At 44.9% G+C, this 19,059-nt stretch overlaps 1 protein-coding gene across 2 annotated transcripts in view; it reads right to left on the bottom strand.

Annotated features, from left to right (window-relative positions):
- LOC115463310 overlaps positions 1–19,059 on the bottom strand; it is a 136,167-nt gene that overhangs the window by 81,702 nt on the left and 35,406 nt on the right. For both annotated transcript variants that reach the window (XM_030193698.1, XM_030193699.1), the window contains one exon: positions 17,934–18,048. In XM_030193698.1, coding sequence (XP_030049558.1) covers positions 17,934–18,048 — 115 coding nt within the window. The remainder of the gene's footprint in view (positions 1–17,933; positions 18,049–19,059) is intronic.

Below are 19,059 nucleotides of genomic sequence, written 5' to 3'. Positions count from 1 at the left end.
GAGTCTTTTGATACCCAAAATGTCCCGCCCATCTGGACGAATGCCCCCATTGCATTACCTTCGCTCGCTCAGCGGCCGGCACTAGTTCTTTCGTAGGAGCGACCTCCCCCACGGCCGCGCTGAGGCATGCCGGATCCAACATGGAATGGGTCTCCTTAGTCTCCTCTGGAACCTCAAATGCTCTGGAGAGGGAGTCCGCAGGGGTATTCTGAGCCGCAGCCCGAAAGACCAATTGAAAATGAAATCTGGCGAAAAACAATGACCACCGGGCTTGTCGGGGATTGAGCCGTTGAGCCTCTTGTAGATACAGTAGATTTTTGTGGTCAGTGATCACCGTGAAACGATGTTCCGCTCCCTCCAGCAGATGTCTCCATTCCTGCAGGGCTAATTTCAATGCTAAGAGCTCTCTGTCCCCTACTGTATAATTACATTCCGCCGGGGAGAATCTCCGAGAGAAGAAAGAGCAAGGCTGGCGCCAGCCCTTGGAATTCACTTGCGAGAGGACCGCCCCGGCTCCCAACGCGGACGCGTCCACTTCCACGATAAAGGGTTTTTCCGGATCCGGGGCTAACAAAATGGACGCTGAGTTGAATGCCTCCTTTACCTGGCGAAAAGCCTCCTGCGCCTCGGGCGGCCAGTCCCGGACCTTCGCGTTTTTTCTAGTGAGCGCTGTCAATGGCGCCGTCAGTTGTGAATACCGGGGAATAAACTGGCGATAGTAGTTCGCGAATCCCAAGAAACGTTGTAGTGCTTTCAATCCCAGCGGTTGTGGCCATTCTCGAATCGCCCGGAGTTTGTCCGGCTCCATCTGTAGCCCCCCGGGTAACAGAATGTGTCCCAGAAATGGTAGCGACCTCTGATGAAAAGCGCACTTGTTGAGCTTAGCAAACAGGCGGTATTGTCGTAACCGCTGGAGCACTGCGCAAACATGACTCACATGTTCCGCGGGGTTTTGGGAAAACACTAAGATGTCATCCAGATATACAATCACCGTGGAGTTCAGCAAATCCTCGAGCACAAAATTAATAAGTCGCTGAAACACCGCCGGGGCATTACATAGGCCAAACGGCATCACCCGATACTCGAAATGTCCCTCGTGGGTGTTAAAAGCCGTCTTCCATTCGTCCCCTCGCCGGATTCGCACTAAGTTGTAGGCCCCCCGTAAGTCCAACTTAGTAAATATCTGGGCTCCTTGCAGCCTGTCAAAGAGTTCGGGAATGAGCGGTAGAGGAAAGCGATCCTTTACCGTGATGGCATTTAACCCCCGATAATCAATACAGGGCCTCAAGGAGCCATCCTTCTTAGTAACAAAAAAGAATCCTGCCCCGGCCGGGGACGTAGAAGGCCGGATGAAGCCTCTTCGCAGATTCTCCCGGATGTACTCCTGCATTGCCTTGGACTCCCCTCGGGACAAGGTGTACAGTCGGCCCCGCGGTGGCATGGTATCTGCCATCAAGTTAATGGCACAGTCAAACGACCGATGAGGCGGTAGAACCTCCGCCTCTATTGGACTAAACACATCTGCAAAGTCCCTATAGTCCATAGGCAGGGAGCCCAGCTCAACCCGTGCCCCCCCGGGCACACTAGCTAAGGCAGGGCAGCTGCCGGTCCGGCCCTTACAACAGTTCTCCTGACAGGAACTACCCCAAGCTCGGATGCTTCCCCCGGTCCAGTCAATAACCGGGCTATGACTCCGTAGCCAAGGCAATCCTAGGACCACCGGATGGATGGTCCGGGATAGCACCAGGAATTGAATTTCTTCCCGGTGATCCTCCCCCACCTGTAATCCCAAAAAGGGGGTGATCTCCGTGACTGGCTGCGGTAATGTAGTTCCCTGGATGGAGGTTATTTGCAGCGCCGGCCGCCGCGGGAGCGTGGGCCAGCCCATCTGTTGCAGTAGTTCATTCCCGATGAAGTTGCCCCCCGACCCAGAGTCCACTAGGGCTCGGGTCTGGATCGTGGTCTCGTGCCATCGTAGTACTACTGGCAGTGTGATTAGGGAATCCGGCAGGGGAGCGGAATGCCCCAAGACCCCTCCCCTCAAGGTGCCTTGGGGGAGACGTTTCCCGCCCGGGAGGGACAGGCTCGGATAAAATGTCCAGCCTCACCACAATAGAGGCACAGTCCGTCCCATAAGCGTTTCTTCCGGTCGGAGGGAGCCAGCCGCTGACGGCCCATCACCATCGGCTCCTCCCCATTGTCCTTGGAGTCCCGGTTCCCACGGCGAGGGGACGGCCCCTTAGCAGTCCGGGACGTTCCCCGCGCCCACTTCTGCAATTCGGACCGGGCTCTAGCTCGCTCCTGGAACCGGGTATCAACTCGGATACAGAGTGAAATCAGGGCATCCAATTGGCCCGGGACTTCCCGTCCTGCCAATTCGTCCTTGATTCGTTCTTGTAACCCCTCCATAAAAATTGCCATTAGGGACTCCGAGTTCCAACGGAGCTCCGTAGCTAAAGTCCGGAACCGAATGGCATAATCGGCCACCGTCCCGTCCCCCTGATGAATTCGCAGCAGCCCCGACGCCACGGAAGATGGTCTCCCAGGCAGGTCGAACACCATATGGAAACGGCGCTGAAATTCACTATAGTCATCCAAGATGGGGTCCTGCTGTTCGTTAAGTGGGGCCACCCAGGCTAGGGCCTTCCCTTCGCATAGGCCCATAATATATCCCACTTTACTGTGGTCCGAAGCAAAGGTCTCCGGTTGCATCCGGAAGGCCAGATTGCACTGATTGAGGAACCCCCGGCACCCTCCGGGGGCCCCATCGTATCGTGCCGGCTCAGGGAACCGAGGTCCCGTGCGGAACCCTCCCGAATGGGGAGCTGCTGCGGCCCCCTGGACCGCAGCGGCCTGGTTCTGTACCTGAAGCGTTGAAAGTTGGGAGCATACGTTTTGGAGCGCCCCCGACAGGGCGTTCAGCTGCTCCTGCTGCTGCTGGAGTACCTTGGCCAGGTCCCGTAGATCAGGCTGCGTAGGCGAGCTCATGGCTTCTGTTTCCTGTCCTGTCGCGGTTATTGGTGAGCCCTTAGGTTCCTGGAGGCCCGGTAAGACCTCCAAGGACCGCCGCGCACCCCGAATCTTCACCCGCGGCGACCGCCGTTCACCGAGGGTTGAGCCCTCAGCTGCAGGCGGCCAGCAGGACTGCTGGAACCACGGGGTGACGGCCGGCCTGGCTGGTAGTCAGCAACTCAGTCTCTAAAGGGCAGCTAGCAAGGGCGGCTAGCTGAGAGAGGCACTCAAGGTTAAGGGTGGCTAGCAAGGACGGCTAGCTTGAAGAAGCACACAGTCTCTGAAGGTGGCTAGCAAGGACGGCTAGCTGAAGAGGAACACAGTCTCTGAAGGTGGCTAGCAAGGACGGCTAGCTGGAGAGGAACACAGTCTCTGAAGGTGGCTAGCAAGGACGGCTAGCTTGAAGAGGAACACAGTCTCTGAAGGTGGCTAGCAAGGGCGGCTAGCTGGAAGAGGCACACGGTCTCTGAAGGTGGCTAGCAAGGACGGCTAGCTGAAGAGGAACCCAGTCTCTGAAGGTGGCTAGCAAGGACGGCTAGCTGAAGAGGAACACAGTCTCTGAAGGTGGCTAGCAAGGACGGCTAGCTGAAGAGGAACACAGTCTCTGAAGGTGGCTAGCAAGGACGGCTAGCTGAAGAGGCACTCCAATGTGTCGGCTCCTGGCAATAGAAACAGAAGCGCTGAACCCTTCTTGGTCCGAGGTTTAAATCCCCCGCCAGTCCATCCCCTCCCTAGAGAGGAGCCAATCCTTTCAGCCCTGACAGGCCAGGAGGGCCTGGATTGGTGGACCCACCTCGCAGGCGGAGTTCCTTCTTCCATGCGCCAATCCGGCGCCAGTGGGTGGGACTTGCTTGCTGCCTAGCTCTGGCCGGGGAGACAACGACGCCGGCGCCGCCATCTTGGCCGGCGTCCTCCCTTCCCTGAGGCCGGTGTTCGCTCCCGCGAGTCGCCAGCCTCGGGCCGACCCGCGGAAGCGCTGGCCCCGTCGGCGGCTTGTCTCTGCTGCACGGGAGCCCGCAGCCCCCGTCGATCATTGCTCCCCGCCGCGGGAGCGCAGGTAAGGACCCGGAACGGGACACATTTAGTATGACTTTTGAAAATACATTTGTATAATGTTTTCTTTTTCTTAGGTAATTCGTAATTTATATTCAAAGTGTCCTCCTTCAACTTTGACACATTGACAAAGTCTTCAACCCCCACTGACTGATAGCTTCTTCAATTACTCACTGGTCAGGTTTGTCCCAGACTTCCAATATTCATTGGCATAGATCTCAGACATCTATTTCTTTTGATCTGTAAATTTTCTCTTCCATTGCACACCAGATTTTGTAATCAACCATCTGGACTGTTTGAAGGCCAAGATGTTGACTACATTAATTCTGGGGTATCATTAATTAAGAGTTCAACTGTTTTTTGAGTTCGATGACCTGGAGCTCCATCCTGTTGAAAAATACAGTACTCAGAAATGTCTCGAATTGTAGGCAGACGTTTCTGCTGCAGTAGGATGTCTCTGTAATAATCATCATTGATTTTAACACCTGGTTTCACCAAATGAATGCTTCTCTGTGAGATACCAACAGAAACCATTAAATTTCTGCTGAATATTGATCAAGCAGAAATCATTAAATTTCAGCTGAATGTTGATCAAGTGGACAACAAATGACTGGCCACTATATCCTTCTTTTTTTGTGCCATAGAAATGATTGTTTCACCGGTGAAGCTACAGTAAAGATTTTTTCATCAGTGAACCAGATGAAATTCAACAAACTTGATGGTAAAGTTTCAATAACAGTTTGCAGCATTGATATCGGGCATGTTTGTTAGCCTCTGTCAGCTCAGTGCCCCTTTGACTTTGAAAGGACTGTAACTGACTTATGGGCAACTGGAATCGGGGCAGGGGGGGTCTTGGGCTGCCAAGTATGAGGTTTTATAATTGGACTTGTCTCCTACGACATATCAGGAATTGTCTTTTTGATTTGGAGGATTTTACCCCATTGAGACTGGAGAGGGAGTTTTTTGCCCCAGTACATCTTAATTATTAGATACAAGCTTCTAGTGATAAACTATCATTCTTGGCCAAATTAAGCATTTTATCGAGGCACCATAGGGAGGCCTGGAATCAGTTATAGAAAGGCTGAGGAGTTAACCCATATTTTACAAATTTACTGCCCATAATGGGAAATTTGGATTTCACCCCTGGGATTACTAATAATATCTTTAGAAGGTGGGATGCTGGAGGCCTTAAACTAATCCAGCATTTTCGGGAGGGGGGGTGCTATTCCCATGGAATATTTTATCCCAAATCCTAAATTGCTCATGCAGATCTTTCACTATGTGGCAGATTAAAAAAGGTCTGGTCTTGCCACTGGTTTGCAAAATAGGCTAGCTGAATTCTTTGAAGTGGATGTGCCCTGTACTATGTCAATCAATGTTACATAAAGCGTTATGCCATAATCTCCCTACTCAGTCACATGCGGGGATTGCTAGCACATGGAAGCATGTAGAAGTAGAGTCCAATGATATTAGTTTGGTATTACAGACTATTCCGACTATAGTTAGGAGTGCTGCACTGTGGGACTGTTCTGCTCGAACTAAAACAAGAGCAGATTTTTCCCAGGTGCATACGGGATGCACACCCTCCGCTAATTGCACTAAATGTGGCACTCTAGAAAATACATTATCCTAAGCTTTGTAGTCTTGTCCTCAAATTCAATCCTACTGGCATACTATTATGAGATATATGAGTAATGTCCTTCAAAAACCAGTTACGGCTCATCCACTAGGGATACTTTTTGGGAAACTACATCAATGTGGATCTTTGGGGAGAGGAGGATCTCTCTTCTTTTTAAAGACTTGTATGGTTGGGAAAAGATGCATACTACAACATTGATTACAAGGGCAGCCTCCAACCATCTGGTCTTAGAGAGGTGCCTTGCAGACTCTTTTGCTTATAGAAGCTAAGGATGCACAACTTACCTTAAAGAAGCAGAATTTTATGTTGATCTGGGAGAGGTATATTCAAAACCATACTCGCAGTTTAGTACTCAATGAACTACACATGTAGCTGTGATAAAGTGATTAGTGCATTGACATATGCATAGGAGAAACAAAAGGGGGGAGGAGGGGAGATTAGGTTATTATGCTTTTGTGGTGTTTTATTTTTGTGCTTGAGAGGGAGATTTAGGAGCGGTTGGGATTGGTATAAGAAGTACATTTGCAGTACTTTCTGGATCCTTCTGCCTTGATTCTGTATAATATTTCCTGTCAGGATAAAGGTACCTGGGAAATTATTTACACATGGGTTCAGAGTAATCAACAGCACATCATTGAGACTTCCTTCTTTTTTTATATATCTTGCTTACCTACCACCCTTCCTCCCACCTCTCCCACCACCTCGGCTCTTCCTATACTTTACCTCTGTGATATCAATCTGTTTCAGGAAGGAAAGCCTTTCAGATTAAATATGATGCATGAATTGATTTGCACTTTTCTGACCACTGACAAGTCAGTTATGACCCATGAACTGCATAGCAAAGGGCTCAAAACTTAAAATGCCTGAGAGCTGCATTTTTCTGTACTTTCTGCTGAAAGCTGTGAATTCGAGGTCATGCTGATCTACAGCAAGGAGCACTCTTCCCTTCCCTGACAGAGTTGGTGCCACTGACTCTACATCACAAGGACACTAAGAATGTATACACAGTTTGAAAGCGAAGATGTGTCGAGGTTACTAGACAAAACAATCATAAGACCTGGGTCCAGGAGAAATTCCTGTAGCAAAACAGCGACTACAATCTCCTGTAAAAGAAACCTTGGACTTGTTATAAGATGCTGTGTTCCATAAACATTTAGATATTGTGTTCTGTATTCCATTACACTTAGTGTGTTCCATTCTATGTAAACAGTAAAGTAAAACAGAAATTAGCTGAAGTTGCAAACTGCATGATTTTGGGAAGGGAATTGATGCCCAATCTATTGTACAAAACGGTATGTAAGTCACTGTTGTATTGTATTTAGGCAGAGGCTGAGATGATCAACAGTGAGTAAATCTTTACAGCGGTGGTCACTCTCTCCCTCTCATAACAAATTGCTATTTGTTATTGCCTGACTGCTTTGTTATTATCTAAACTGGTAAGGAATAAAGACTTTTCCCTTTGAAGAAACATAGCCTCTGTCTTCTCTGTTTTTTCTGTCACCCCATATCTTGGGGGTGGTTGGTCTATTAGGAGGGAACTAGAAGATGAGTAAAGGCTCTCCCCTTCTCAGAACCTGACTGGATAAGGATAAGGAGAGTAAAATGGGAGACTATGGGAGAACTAAATGTCATTGTATCTTATTCTTCTGCCAGTTTGTATGAGCTAACTGACAGTTTAAGGGGTGTGGTTATCATGTTGCAATATTTTACATTACAGTTTTCAAGTTTTGTATTGTTCCTGTAGGTTTGGTATTAATGAGGAAGAGAAGGGGGGAAGCCGAATGGGAAGGGTAGGTTGGTCAGCGATGGGATGCTATGACTGGGGGGGGGGAGGGAGAAGGCGGTGGGATTAATTGTGGGGGTCAGGAAGATGGGAGGACAAAAACTATAACAGGGGAGAGAAGAGGGGCCATTGAGATCAGTAGATGCGGGATTGCAAGGAGAGCATACTTATTGCGGTTTACTGTTCATGAATGGGGGGGATTAAGAAAAAATGGCAACATGGAACATGGGGGCCTGAACCACAGTATCAAACATAAACGGGTCCTGAAACATCTTAAAGAATAACAGTGCTTCCAGAAATAAGGCTTACATCAAAGGAAGCCATGAATTTACAAAGAGGAGATTGGGGATGTGTGTGCTACTTCTCAGCTGGTTCAAAGCAATGGGGTGTAGCTATATTGATTAAAAACACATCTCCCGTTGACAGTGGAGGAAAAGGGTAGGGCTGACCAAGGAAGGGTGGCATGGTTGAAAGTGCATATAGATAAATGGAAATTCATGTTGGTCAATTTATATGCTCCTATAGGACAAAAAGGGGACATTTATGAAAACACTATGCAAGGGATCAGGGACAGAGTGGAGGGTGATCTCATTTTGGGAGGTGGCATGAACTGTGCATTAGGAAGGGGGGGATAGGACTTCGAGAGGAGGAAGGGAGGAGTGAAGAAATGCCTGAATTCCTATCTTTGAAAATTTCACCTAGACCTTGGAGGGCTTTTCACCCAAATTCCAAAGAATTTACATACTTCTCAGGGAAATATCATTCCTATTCAAGACTTGATTATTTGTTTGTAGACAAAAAGTGCCTGGGTAGGAGGAGTGGGGTATTTCTCCTGCCAATTGTCATTTCTAACCATGTTATGATCATAGGGGAACTATCACCTTTGGGGGGGGGGGGGGGGGGGAATTGCCCAGCACCAACAGTGTGCCAACTTGAACCTATTAGCCAGATCAGAGATGCAGTTGAAGCTTAGGGAACACTGGCTGGAATATCTTTCCACTAATGTGAACAGGGAAGTTAATGATGCAACCTTGTGGAAGGCAGGTAAAGACAGTATGATGTGACAAAAAAAATCATCAACACCTTTTGGTGGAAATTGCACGAGTACAAAAATGACATGAAGTATGCTCTACAAAAGAAAGGGGTGACGAATTGAAGGATCTAAAACAAATTTGATCTTCTAGGCATTAGCAAAGCACAATATATGATGAGATGGATAAGAAGGGACTTCTTGGAATTTTGAAATAGGTAGGGAAACTCCTAGCATGGCAATTTTGTTTGGTATCAATTGATATATCTTCTGCATTTGATACTGTTCAACATGATGTTTTATTGCGGCGTCTTTGGACTATGGGTGTGAGAGGCAAGGTATATAACTGGTTCTCATCCTATCTGAATAGACAGATGATGATAAAATGGGCTGGTATGGTTTCTGATACCTTTGGGGTGAGTTCAGGATGCCTCACGGATCTGAATTGCAGGCTATGCTATTTAATTTGTATCTGCAGCCACTTTGTACTTTGTTGAGGGATTTGGATGTGGATTTTAGAATATATGCAGATGATGTGCATTTTTTCCCAGTTGATGATGATTTTATTGCTGGTCATGCAAAACTCTCAGTGGTTGAGTACAAATGGTCTACAGCTGAATCTATCAAAAACTGAGATGATGCTGTTAAAAAGGGGAGAGAATCTTGGAACAATGATTCCTGTTTAATTTTGTGATTTTACCATTGTTATTAAGGAACAGATTGCCAGTTTGGGAGTGATATTAGATGCACAGTTGAATTTTAATGCTTATATTGCTAGAGTTGTTCAGGGATGCTTTTATCAATTGCATGTATTGAGTAAGGTCAAACCTATGATTCCAACATCAGATTTTCCTGTGGTTGTACGAGGTCTTGTTTTGACTAGATTGGATTATTTTAACAGTTTGTATATGGGATTGTCTTCTTATCTGCAGGCACTGGAGAAGATAACATGCTGCTGTGAGATTAATCATGGGACTGGGATGAATTGATCATGTGACTAGTTCTATGAAAGCTCTACATTGGCTCCCCATATAAATTGATGACGCTTGTTTTTAAGACTTTGAATGGAATAGTTTTGGGCTATTTCAAGCAGACTCTGCAGCTTTATGACCCTGCTCGTCCATTGCAGTCCATTGGTGTGAAACAATTAGTGATGCCCATGTCAAATACACAGCACAACAAAAAAAATGTTTGTGTGTGCTACTGGGCAAAAACCATTTGTCCTATACTAAATTCAGTGTGCATATTCCAAATCCGAAGTCAGAATTGTTCTAACACGTCAGGAAATGTTGTTATGCATAAGTATGCCCAAATGAATTAAGCACTTGGAAAGCATTGAACAATTTTTTACAGAACGAGTTTTACTCCAACAATTACCTGATCATAGTAAACAGTATATGAAAATGGAATGGAATGGAATAACAACATTTTCAAAAAAAGTCTCATATTCCAGTTTAAAAGTCTTACTTCAGCAAGGCCCAGTACTGTTAAAAGTGCTTCAGGTATCTACTTTTGCGTTTGTGACCGGTCATATTTTCCCGTTGCAAAAACCAGCAGTAGTCCCCCATCATGTTAGGATTCCAGCGGCCTTGATATCTGTTCTCCATTGTAGAAATGTCTTTATGGAACCTCTCTCCATGTTCGTCACTTAGGTGTCCCAAATTGGGTGGGAAAAAGTCAAGATGGGAATGTAAGAAATGCATTTTCAATGACATTCGGCAGCCAAGTTGTTCATATGCTTTAAGCATGGTATCTACTAGTTCAGCATAGTTTTCAGCTCGTCTGTTCCCAAGGAAGTTCTGCACTACTAGCACAAATGCATCCCAAGCATTAATATTATAAGTGAATAGGCTTTGAATGTATAACTTAAAATCTAGACATGTCAGGCAAATTCTGAGTTCATATTTGGAATCGGTGGGTTCAATTTAGTATAAATCACATGTTTTTCTCTCAGTAGCAAAATCATTGTTGCGTTGTGTTATTGAACCCTCATTTTAAAACAAACTTCCTGATACTTTACATCTTTTGTTGTATTTAAAAGGAGGCTGAAAACGTATCTATTTGCATTGGTATCTGGGCATTTATATCTCACCTTGGTTGGAAGACCTTTTTAGATTAAACTATAGTAGGCTTACTGACCAAGTAAGGGGGAAATATGCAGTGGTGTGCTGGAGCGGGCTCGCACTGGCTCGCAAGAGCCTGTTGTTAAATTTATTGGCATCTTGCAAGCCGGTTGTTTACCGAGTGCGAGCCGGCTTGCCTCTCCTCCCCCCACCCCGCGAGCTGCAGGCTCCCCCGCTCCGCAGGTCATCCATCATCTCCTGTCTGCCCTCAGCTCCCCAACAGCCCTCATTTCCTTCCTGCCGCTGCCCTGGGAATATGGCAAGATGGCAATCATTAATGTTATTCTGGTGGGGAAGAATCACAGTCCTTCAAATGATGGTCTTGCTGAAATTTTTGTTTTTAATTTGCCCAACTCCCAATTTATATTCCAAGTGAACAGTTTTGCCTGTGGAACTCTGTTTAAAAACTTTATTTGGAAAGGGAGAAAGGCAAAGGTAAAATTAACCCAAGATCAGAAACCTAAGCTGGAGGGAGAGCTGGGTCTACCAAATTTATATCAATACCAGAGCTGGGTCTACCAAATTTATATCAATACCAGCATACTGCGAGAACACTATCGAGAAGACTAGATGGTTTACTGAGTCCATCTGGAAAGGGCAAGAATGGCCTCACATTTAATTTTTGAGGTGGTCTCAGAGGGGGGAAGAGGATACATACAGGCCCATATCTTTTTGGCTCCTTTGTAATACAAGAAGTATCAGGGATTGCATTGTCATTCTTTCAACTCAAACATTATCAATAGAAATCAAACATGGAACATGTTTGATTTCTATTGATAACCTTTAAGAGTGGACTAACACAGCATCCACACCTCTCAACTCAAACATTATCATTTATTTTTGTTACATTTGTACCCTGTGCTTTCCCACTCATGGCAGGCTCAATGTGGCAGGCAATGGAGGGTTAAATGACTTGCCCAGAGTCACAAGGAGCTGCCTGTGCTGGGAATTGAACTCAGTTCCTCAGCTCCCCAGGACCAAAGTCCACCACCCTAACCACTAGGCCACTCTTCCACTCATCCCTTCTCCACCTCCTACTTTTGGGGGTTGCAAAGGGATTTGGGACAGATTCAGTTCCATTTTTGTAAGGATCTTTTTGTGCAAACTTCCATTATTATAACATGAACAATTATAAGAACTTGTAAATAGGAAGGAGTGGAGGAGTAGCCTAGTGGTTAGTGCAATGGACTTTGTTCCTGGGGAACTGAGTTCAATTCCCACTGCAGCTCCTTGTGACTCTGGGCAAGTCACTTAACCATTGCCCCTGGTACAAAATAAGTACCTGAATATATGTAAACTGCTTTGAATGTAGTTGCAAAAAAAACCTCAGAAAGGCAGTATATCAAGTCCCATTTCACTTTCCCAGTTTTTCCAGCTCAGGGTTTCTTGATGGGAAATGACACAAAAAAGAGCCCACTGAGCTACAAATAGTCTTGTTTAAACTGGATTCAAGGAAGGGCCTACTTTCCAAATTATATAAGGTATTAGACAACCTTCACCCCTCCAGAAAACTCTCCTATGTAGCTGGTGAGCATAGGTGGGGGAAAACCTGGATGCAGCAAGATTGGGAGAACATCTAAATTTATAGCCGCTATTGTTCTTCCATCACTAATTTTAGACAGTTACAATTCAATATTGTCCTCAGGACCTACTGGACACCTGTAAAAGGGAAGAAAGCAGGAGATGATCAGGGAGGGAAATGCTGGCAGGGTTATGAGGGTAGGTGCACGTTGGAACATATGTGGTAGTAATGCCCTGTGATAAGGATCTACTGGAATGCTGTCTGGATGAAAGATTGGATTGAAGACCCGGGCCTGTGTCTTTTGGGAAGTGGAGTGAACTGGATGGAGGGTTGAATGAGGAGAGGGGTTACACACTTGCTGATTCTGGCAGCCAAGATGGTTATAGCCAGGCTGTGGTGGAATAATAAACGGCCCTCCTTCCAGGATCAGAAAAAAGCAGTAAATGAATTGCAAACATAAGAAGCCGCGACTAGCCAAATTAAGGGTTCCCAGGAGGAGTCTGACCAGGGGTGGGTAAGGGTGAAGTTGGATGATTAACTGATTGCTATACAAAGTATTGTTAAATGTTGGAAATAGTATTCATGTTGCTTTAACCTAATAATTCAGTTTTACTTACTCCAAGTTCAATTATTTTGAGTTGATCGTGATAAAAGGCCTCAAAGTGATCACTTTGCTCCTCGGGGGGGGGGGGGGGGGGGGGGATGAGGCTTTCTAAAAGGGGGAATTTTGGATGTTTTTTGAATTGTGTACAATTTTTTCTGTACCAATCATTGTGTTGTTCTTCTAAAATCTTCAATCAAAATTATGGGTCAAAAAAATAGTGATATGAACATGCATACACAATAGTACATAGTGACTAACCAGCTCATTTTCGAAAGTGATCGCCGGCCATCTTCCGACACAAATCGGGAGATGGCCAGCAATCTCCTGAACCTGGCCAAATCGGTATAATCGAAAGCCGATTTTAGCCAGGTTCAACTGCTTTCCGTCGTGGAGCTGGTGAAACATCAAGGGGGCGTGTTGGTAGGGTAGTGAAGGCGGGACGGGGGCATGCTCACGAGATGGCTGGCTTCGCCTGATAATGGAAAAAAAGCCAGGCTTGACTAGCATTTCGCCGGCTTTACTTGGTCCCTTTTTTTTCATGACCAAGCTTCAAAAAGGAACCCCAAATAACCAAATGACCACCGGAGGGAATCGGGGATGACCTCCCCTTACTCCCACAGTGGTCACCAACCCCCTCCCACCCAAAAAAAACAGAATAAAAAACTTTTTTGCCAGCCTGTATGCCAGCCTCAAATGTCATACCCTGCTCCCTGATAGCAGTATGCCCTGGAGCAGTTTTTAGTGGGTGCGGTGCACTTCAGACAGGTGGACCCAGGCCCACCCCTCCTACCTGTTACACTTGTGGTGGTAAATGGGAGCCCTCCAAAACCCACCCAAAACCCACTGTACCCACATGTAGGTGCCCCCCTTCACCCCTTAGGGCTATGGTAATGGTGTAGAGTGGTGGGGAGTGGGTTTGGGGGGGATTTGGGAGGGCTAAACAACCAAGGGAAGGGAGCTATGCACCTGGGAGCTATTTTTATTTTTTTATTTTTAGAAGTGCCCCCTAGGGTGCCTGGTTGGTGTCCTGGCATGTGAGGGGGGCCAGTGCACTACAAATGCTGGCTCCTCCCATGACCAGATGCCTTGGATTTCACCGGGTTTGAGATCGCCGGCATTATTTTCCATTATGGCCAAAAACCGATGCCAGCCATCTCAAATCCGGTGAACTCTCACATTTGGCCGGGCCCAACCGTATTAGCAAAGCAAAAGATGGCCGGCCATCTTTTTCAAAAATACAGTTGGCTCCGCCAACTTACAGCACTGGCCCCGAAGATGGCCGGCTGGCGCCGTTCGATTATGCCCCTCTAAATGCACAGGCTTCTGAGTTCCAAGAGAGGCAGATAGGCATGGAGAGTACACGCTGTTGAAGATGTTTCTAACCTAAACAACCAAATACTAGGACAATTATACTTTACCCTGCTTAAGAGGTGATGGCCAAAGCACCCAATTACAACTTGTGCATGTACAAGAAGGAAAAAAAAACAAACAAACAAACAAACAATTTATTGCAGGTATAGGCTAAGAGATGAGAGAGATGGGCATGTTTCTTCTCTCAGTGTTTTGAGATCAGCTCTTTCTGCCAGACTCTACTGATAAGAGCGGCCTGCTCTCATGGCATGTTTGTGTGTGCCATTCTGAGAAAGTTCTTCACTACAAAACTATGGGAGAGAGTTTTTAAAAATCATGCTGTCAGTGTAACAAATAATGCTACTTGTTAATACAGACCTTACAAGCCCTGTGAACCCCTTGGGCCTTATGGGCATCATGAACCTAACTTCCACTGAAGCGTGGTGAGTCCAACTTCCACTAAAATTTATCCTTAAAATCGAGCGTGGTACCGGAAGATTGGAGGGTGGCCAATGTAACGCTGATTTTTAAAAAAGGTTCAGGGGAGATCCGGGAAATTATAGACCGTTGAGTCTGACGTCAGTGCCGGGGAAAATGGTAGAGGCTATTATCAGAAACAAAATTACACAGCACATCCAAGGACATGGATTACTGAGACCAAGTCAGCACGGCTTTTGTGTGGGGAAATCTTGCCTGACCAATTTACTTCAATTCTTTGAAGGAGTAAACAAACATGTGGACAAAGGGGAGCCGGTTGATATTGTGTATCTGGATTTTCAAAAGGCGTTTGACAAGGTACCTCATGAAAGGCTACAGAGGAAATTGGAGGGTCATGGGATAGGAGGAAATGTCCTATTGTGGAATAAAAACTGGTTGAAGGATAGGAAACAGAGAGTGGGGTTAAATGGGCAGTATTCACAATGGAGAAGGGTAGTTAGTGGGGTTCCTCAGGGGTCTGTGCTAGGACCACTGCTTTTATCATTTATAAATGATTTAGAGATGGGAGTAACTAGCGAGGTAATTAAATTTGCTGATGACACAAAGTTATTCAAAGTCGTTAACTCATTACAGGATTGTGAAAAATTACAGAAGGACCTTACGAGACTGGGCGGCTAAATGGCAGATGACGTTTAATATGAGTAAGTGCAAGGTGATGCATGTGGGAAAAAGAACCTGAATTATAGCTACGTCATGCAAGGTTCCATGTTAGGAGTTACGGACCAAGAAAGGGATCTGGGTGTCGTCATCGATAATACACTGAAATTTTCTGCTCAGTGTGCTGCTGCAGCTAGGAAAGCGAATAGAATGTTGGGTATTATTAGGAAAGGTATGGAAAACAGGTGTGAGGATGTTATAATGCCATTGTATCGCTCCATGGTGCAACCGCACCTTGAGTATTGTGTTCAATTCTGGTCGCCGCATCTCAAGAAAGATATAGTAGAATTGGAAAAGGTGCAGCAAAGGGCGACTAAAATGATAGTGGGGGTGGGACGACTTCCCTATGAAGAAAGACTAAGGAGGCTAGGGCTTTTCAGCTTGGAGAAGAGACGGCTGAGGGGAGACATGATAGAGGTATATAAAATAATGAGTAGAGTGGAACAGGTGGATGTGAAGCGTCTGTTCATGCTTTCCAAAAATACTAGGACTAGGGGGCATGCGATGAAACTACAGTATAGTAAATTTAAAACAAATCAGAGAAAAGTTTTCTTCACCCAACGCATACTTAAACTCTGGAATTCGTTGCCGGATAACGTGGTGAAGGCGGTTAGCTTGGCAGAGTTTTAAAAGGGGTTAGACGGTTTCCTAAAGGACAAGTCCATAAACCACTACTAAATGGACTTGGGAAAAATCCACAATTCCAGGAATAACATGTATAGAATGTTTGTATGTTTGGGAAGCTTGCCAGGTGCCCTTGGCCTGGATTGGCCGCTGTCATGGACAGGATGCTGGGCTTCATGGACTCTTGGTCTTTTCCCAGTGTGGCATTACTTATGTACTTATGTATTATGTATAAAACAATCAGGTTTATATATGGTTTTAAAGAGACAGTGCTCTAACAATTAGAACAGCCTCAGAAACATGATTCTCACCCAAAATAATATGGCATAAAGTTTCTGGACTACATCAGTGCATATCTCCATACTCTAGGTATTATCATTTACACCAGCTCTATGGCTGGTTTAAATACTCATGTCTCAACACATACGAACGTACCCAGTTACACTAATACTCTATAAAGGAAAGTAGATGCGGCAACCCTCTAAGGGCTTCTTTTACGAAGCCATGCTAGCAATTCCCACAAGGCAAATGAGAAGAAGCCCATAGGAACTGAATGGGCTTGCTCTCATTTGCCACACCGAAAATCAGTAGCACAGCTTTGTAAACAAAGCCCTAAATTAAGCACAAGCAATTTACAAAAATGAATTTGTACAGCGCTACTGCTGCATGCTTAAACTTTTTTGAATGTCGGGCCCAATGTTGTTTCATAATTCCTTATTTGTCTGAATTATATTTTTGTTTTTCTTTCATTCATCCATTTCCATTTTGCCCTCTTTTCTGCCTATACCAGTATTTTTCTCCATCTCTTCTTTTATCCCTTTCTCCAGTTTGATGTCTCTTCCCATTTTCTCTCTCGACTCTCACCACTAGAATTTACTCATCCTTTCCCCCGCATTCTCTTCTCCAGTCTCTCATCTCTCCTTCCAGGTTCCCCCCCCCCCCTCCCAAGCCTTTTGACCATTTCTCCTTATAGTTTCACCCAGCCAGCTCCCACTGTCTTTGCCCAACTCTACTGTAGCTTAGGGTGTTGGAATCATTTGAAGCTTGCAAGAGGGGAGCAACAGAAAGTAAGGACAGCAAAAGTAGGGGATGGAGAAAAACTCCTGTCCTAGAGCAGAAAATTACTTTGAAAACATGAACATCAGCTAAACTATTTAGATGGCATGGAAAGATATTTTCTATACAGCTTTAAAAATATATATATATTCGTTTCTATTTTGCTCATTTTTTTGTGCTGGTGTCTATTTTTTGGCTTATTTTGTTTTGTTTTTATTTAATAGCTTGAGTAAGTAACTCATCTTTGTTATATTTTTGCCTAGTGGTTAGTGCAGTGGACTTTGATCCTGGGGAACTGAGTTCGATTCCCACTGTAGCTCCTTGTGACTCTGGGCAAGTCACTTAACCCTCCATTGCCCCTGGTACAAAATAAGTACCTGAATATATGTAAACTGCTTTGAATGTAGTTGCAAAAACCTCAGAAAGGCGGTATATCAAGTCCCATTTCCCTTTCAGCTTTTATCCCCTTTCCCTCTCCTAAAATCTCTTTTTCCATGTCCCAAATACTCCTGCTGAATGTGTTCCGGTAGAAAAAGGTTGCTCTAGACTGCAGTGGTTTTTCTGATTCAATGTCAGCAGCAACAGAAGAAAGGAGAGAAGCCTTGCTGGGCCTTGCCTCAGAAACAGGTATACAGGACGAAGACAAAGACCTCATCACCAATCACCCTAAGAAAGGGTAACAGAGAAGCATGAGAGAGAACTTCACTAAGCTTTCCTAAGTGGCATCTGCAAGACAGAAAACACTGAAACAAGGATGGGAAAGCAAATTCCACAATAATTGCTGTGACCACACAATCATGATAAACAGGAGAAGGATGGTTATATTTATGGTTTATAAAACATGTTCATAGCGCTGCATTTTTCACACTAGCACATTTATAGATCATTTAGCACCCAGCACTCAACAACTTTTGGATATTAACAGTATAATACACATCAGGTTGCAAAACAGATTGCATGGAAAATAAAATGGTAATCAAACCTTGGCTTCACTTCTCCATGTGTGTAGGATGACCATGCAAGACTGGACGTCTCCCAATGTCTCTTAAAAGCAGTCACTTTGGGCTTAATGTGTTTGGTCTTTGTGGGATTTCTATCTAAAAACATGTAAAAGCTATATTATAGAAAGTTAACATTTAATATAAGGTAGGTTATGTCATTTTTAATCTAGTTTTAGGAGTTAGGGGGCTTGACATAAAAAAAATGTTATGCATTTGGCACTGATGTTGACCATATATGTCTTTTAAAAACATATTTGCCCTGGTTATAAGCATAATTTTGCATGTACACTGTGCCATCCCTGCCTAAAGAGGGCAAGTCTATAACTGGGCGTCTACATTTGTGCACCACTTAAACACCACTTAAACACATAAATGTACAGAAGAACATCACTTTAGCAGGTAAGTGTACACTTAACATTTGAGTAGCAGCAAAGCAATTAAGTGCCATTCTGTAAGGACACGCGTAAGTGGCATAGCATGTAAATGCTAAGGGGTGGAGCATGGTGTTGCCACTTACATATGCAACTTATTGAACACTATAAGTTCCGCACACCCTTGCCACATTTAGGTGCCCATGGTTATGCCACGTCTATGTCTGGTGCAACCACGGGTTACGCTAGTATTCTATAACAGAATCTGGGTGCCCAGATGCCTTTATAGAATACGCACTCACTGCATGGCATCTGGCACCTAAGAGGAGGCACCCACTTACAGAATTGCCTCCAAAACATTTATGCATATTGGAAGGTATATGTGATATGGCAAAATTCAGCTTCTCTGCACATAATTTCTGAATATAAATTAGGCAGTATAAAGCAGGCCTAACTTATCCATACAAATGGCAAGAGAGTTACCACTTACGTATATATTCATGCTATTAAAACAGTTGACTCCACTGCTGGCACTTCAACTTATCTAGTGACCATCATCGCATAAATTCAACTAATACTTTTGTATGCAAATAATTTGGTACCCCAAAACAAGCTAATAATAAGTATAATTCTAATTTAATTTAGTTACAGATATGAAGTCAAAACATATATTAGAAATATAAGGAAATAACAAATATAGCATGTTTATTTTTGTGATAACATTTCAAAATCTAGT

This window comes from Microcaecilia unicolor, chromosome 2, assembly GCF_901765095.1.
Source record: "Microcaecilia unicolor chromosome 2, aMicUni1.1, whole genome shotgun sequence".
Lineage (NCBI taxonomy): Eukaryota > Metazoa > Chordata > Amphibia > Gymnophiona > Siphonopidae > Microcaecilia > Microcaecilia unicolor.
The sequence above is the reverse complement of the archived record's forward strand: the minus strand, read 5'-3'. Positions and strand labels throughout refer to the sequence as shown.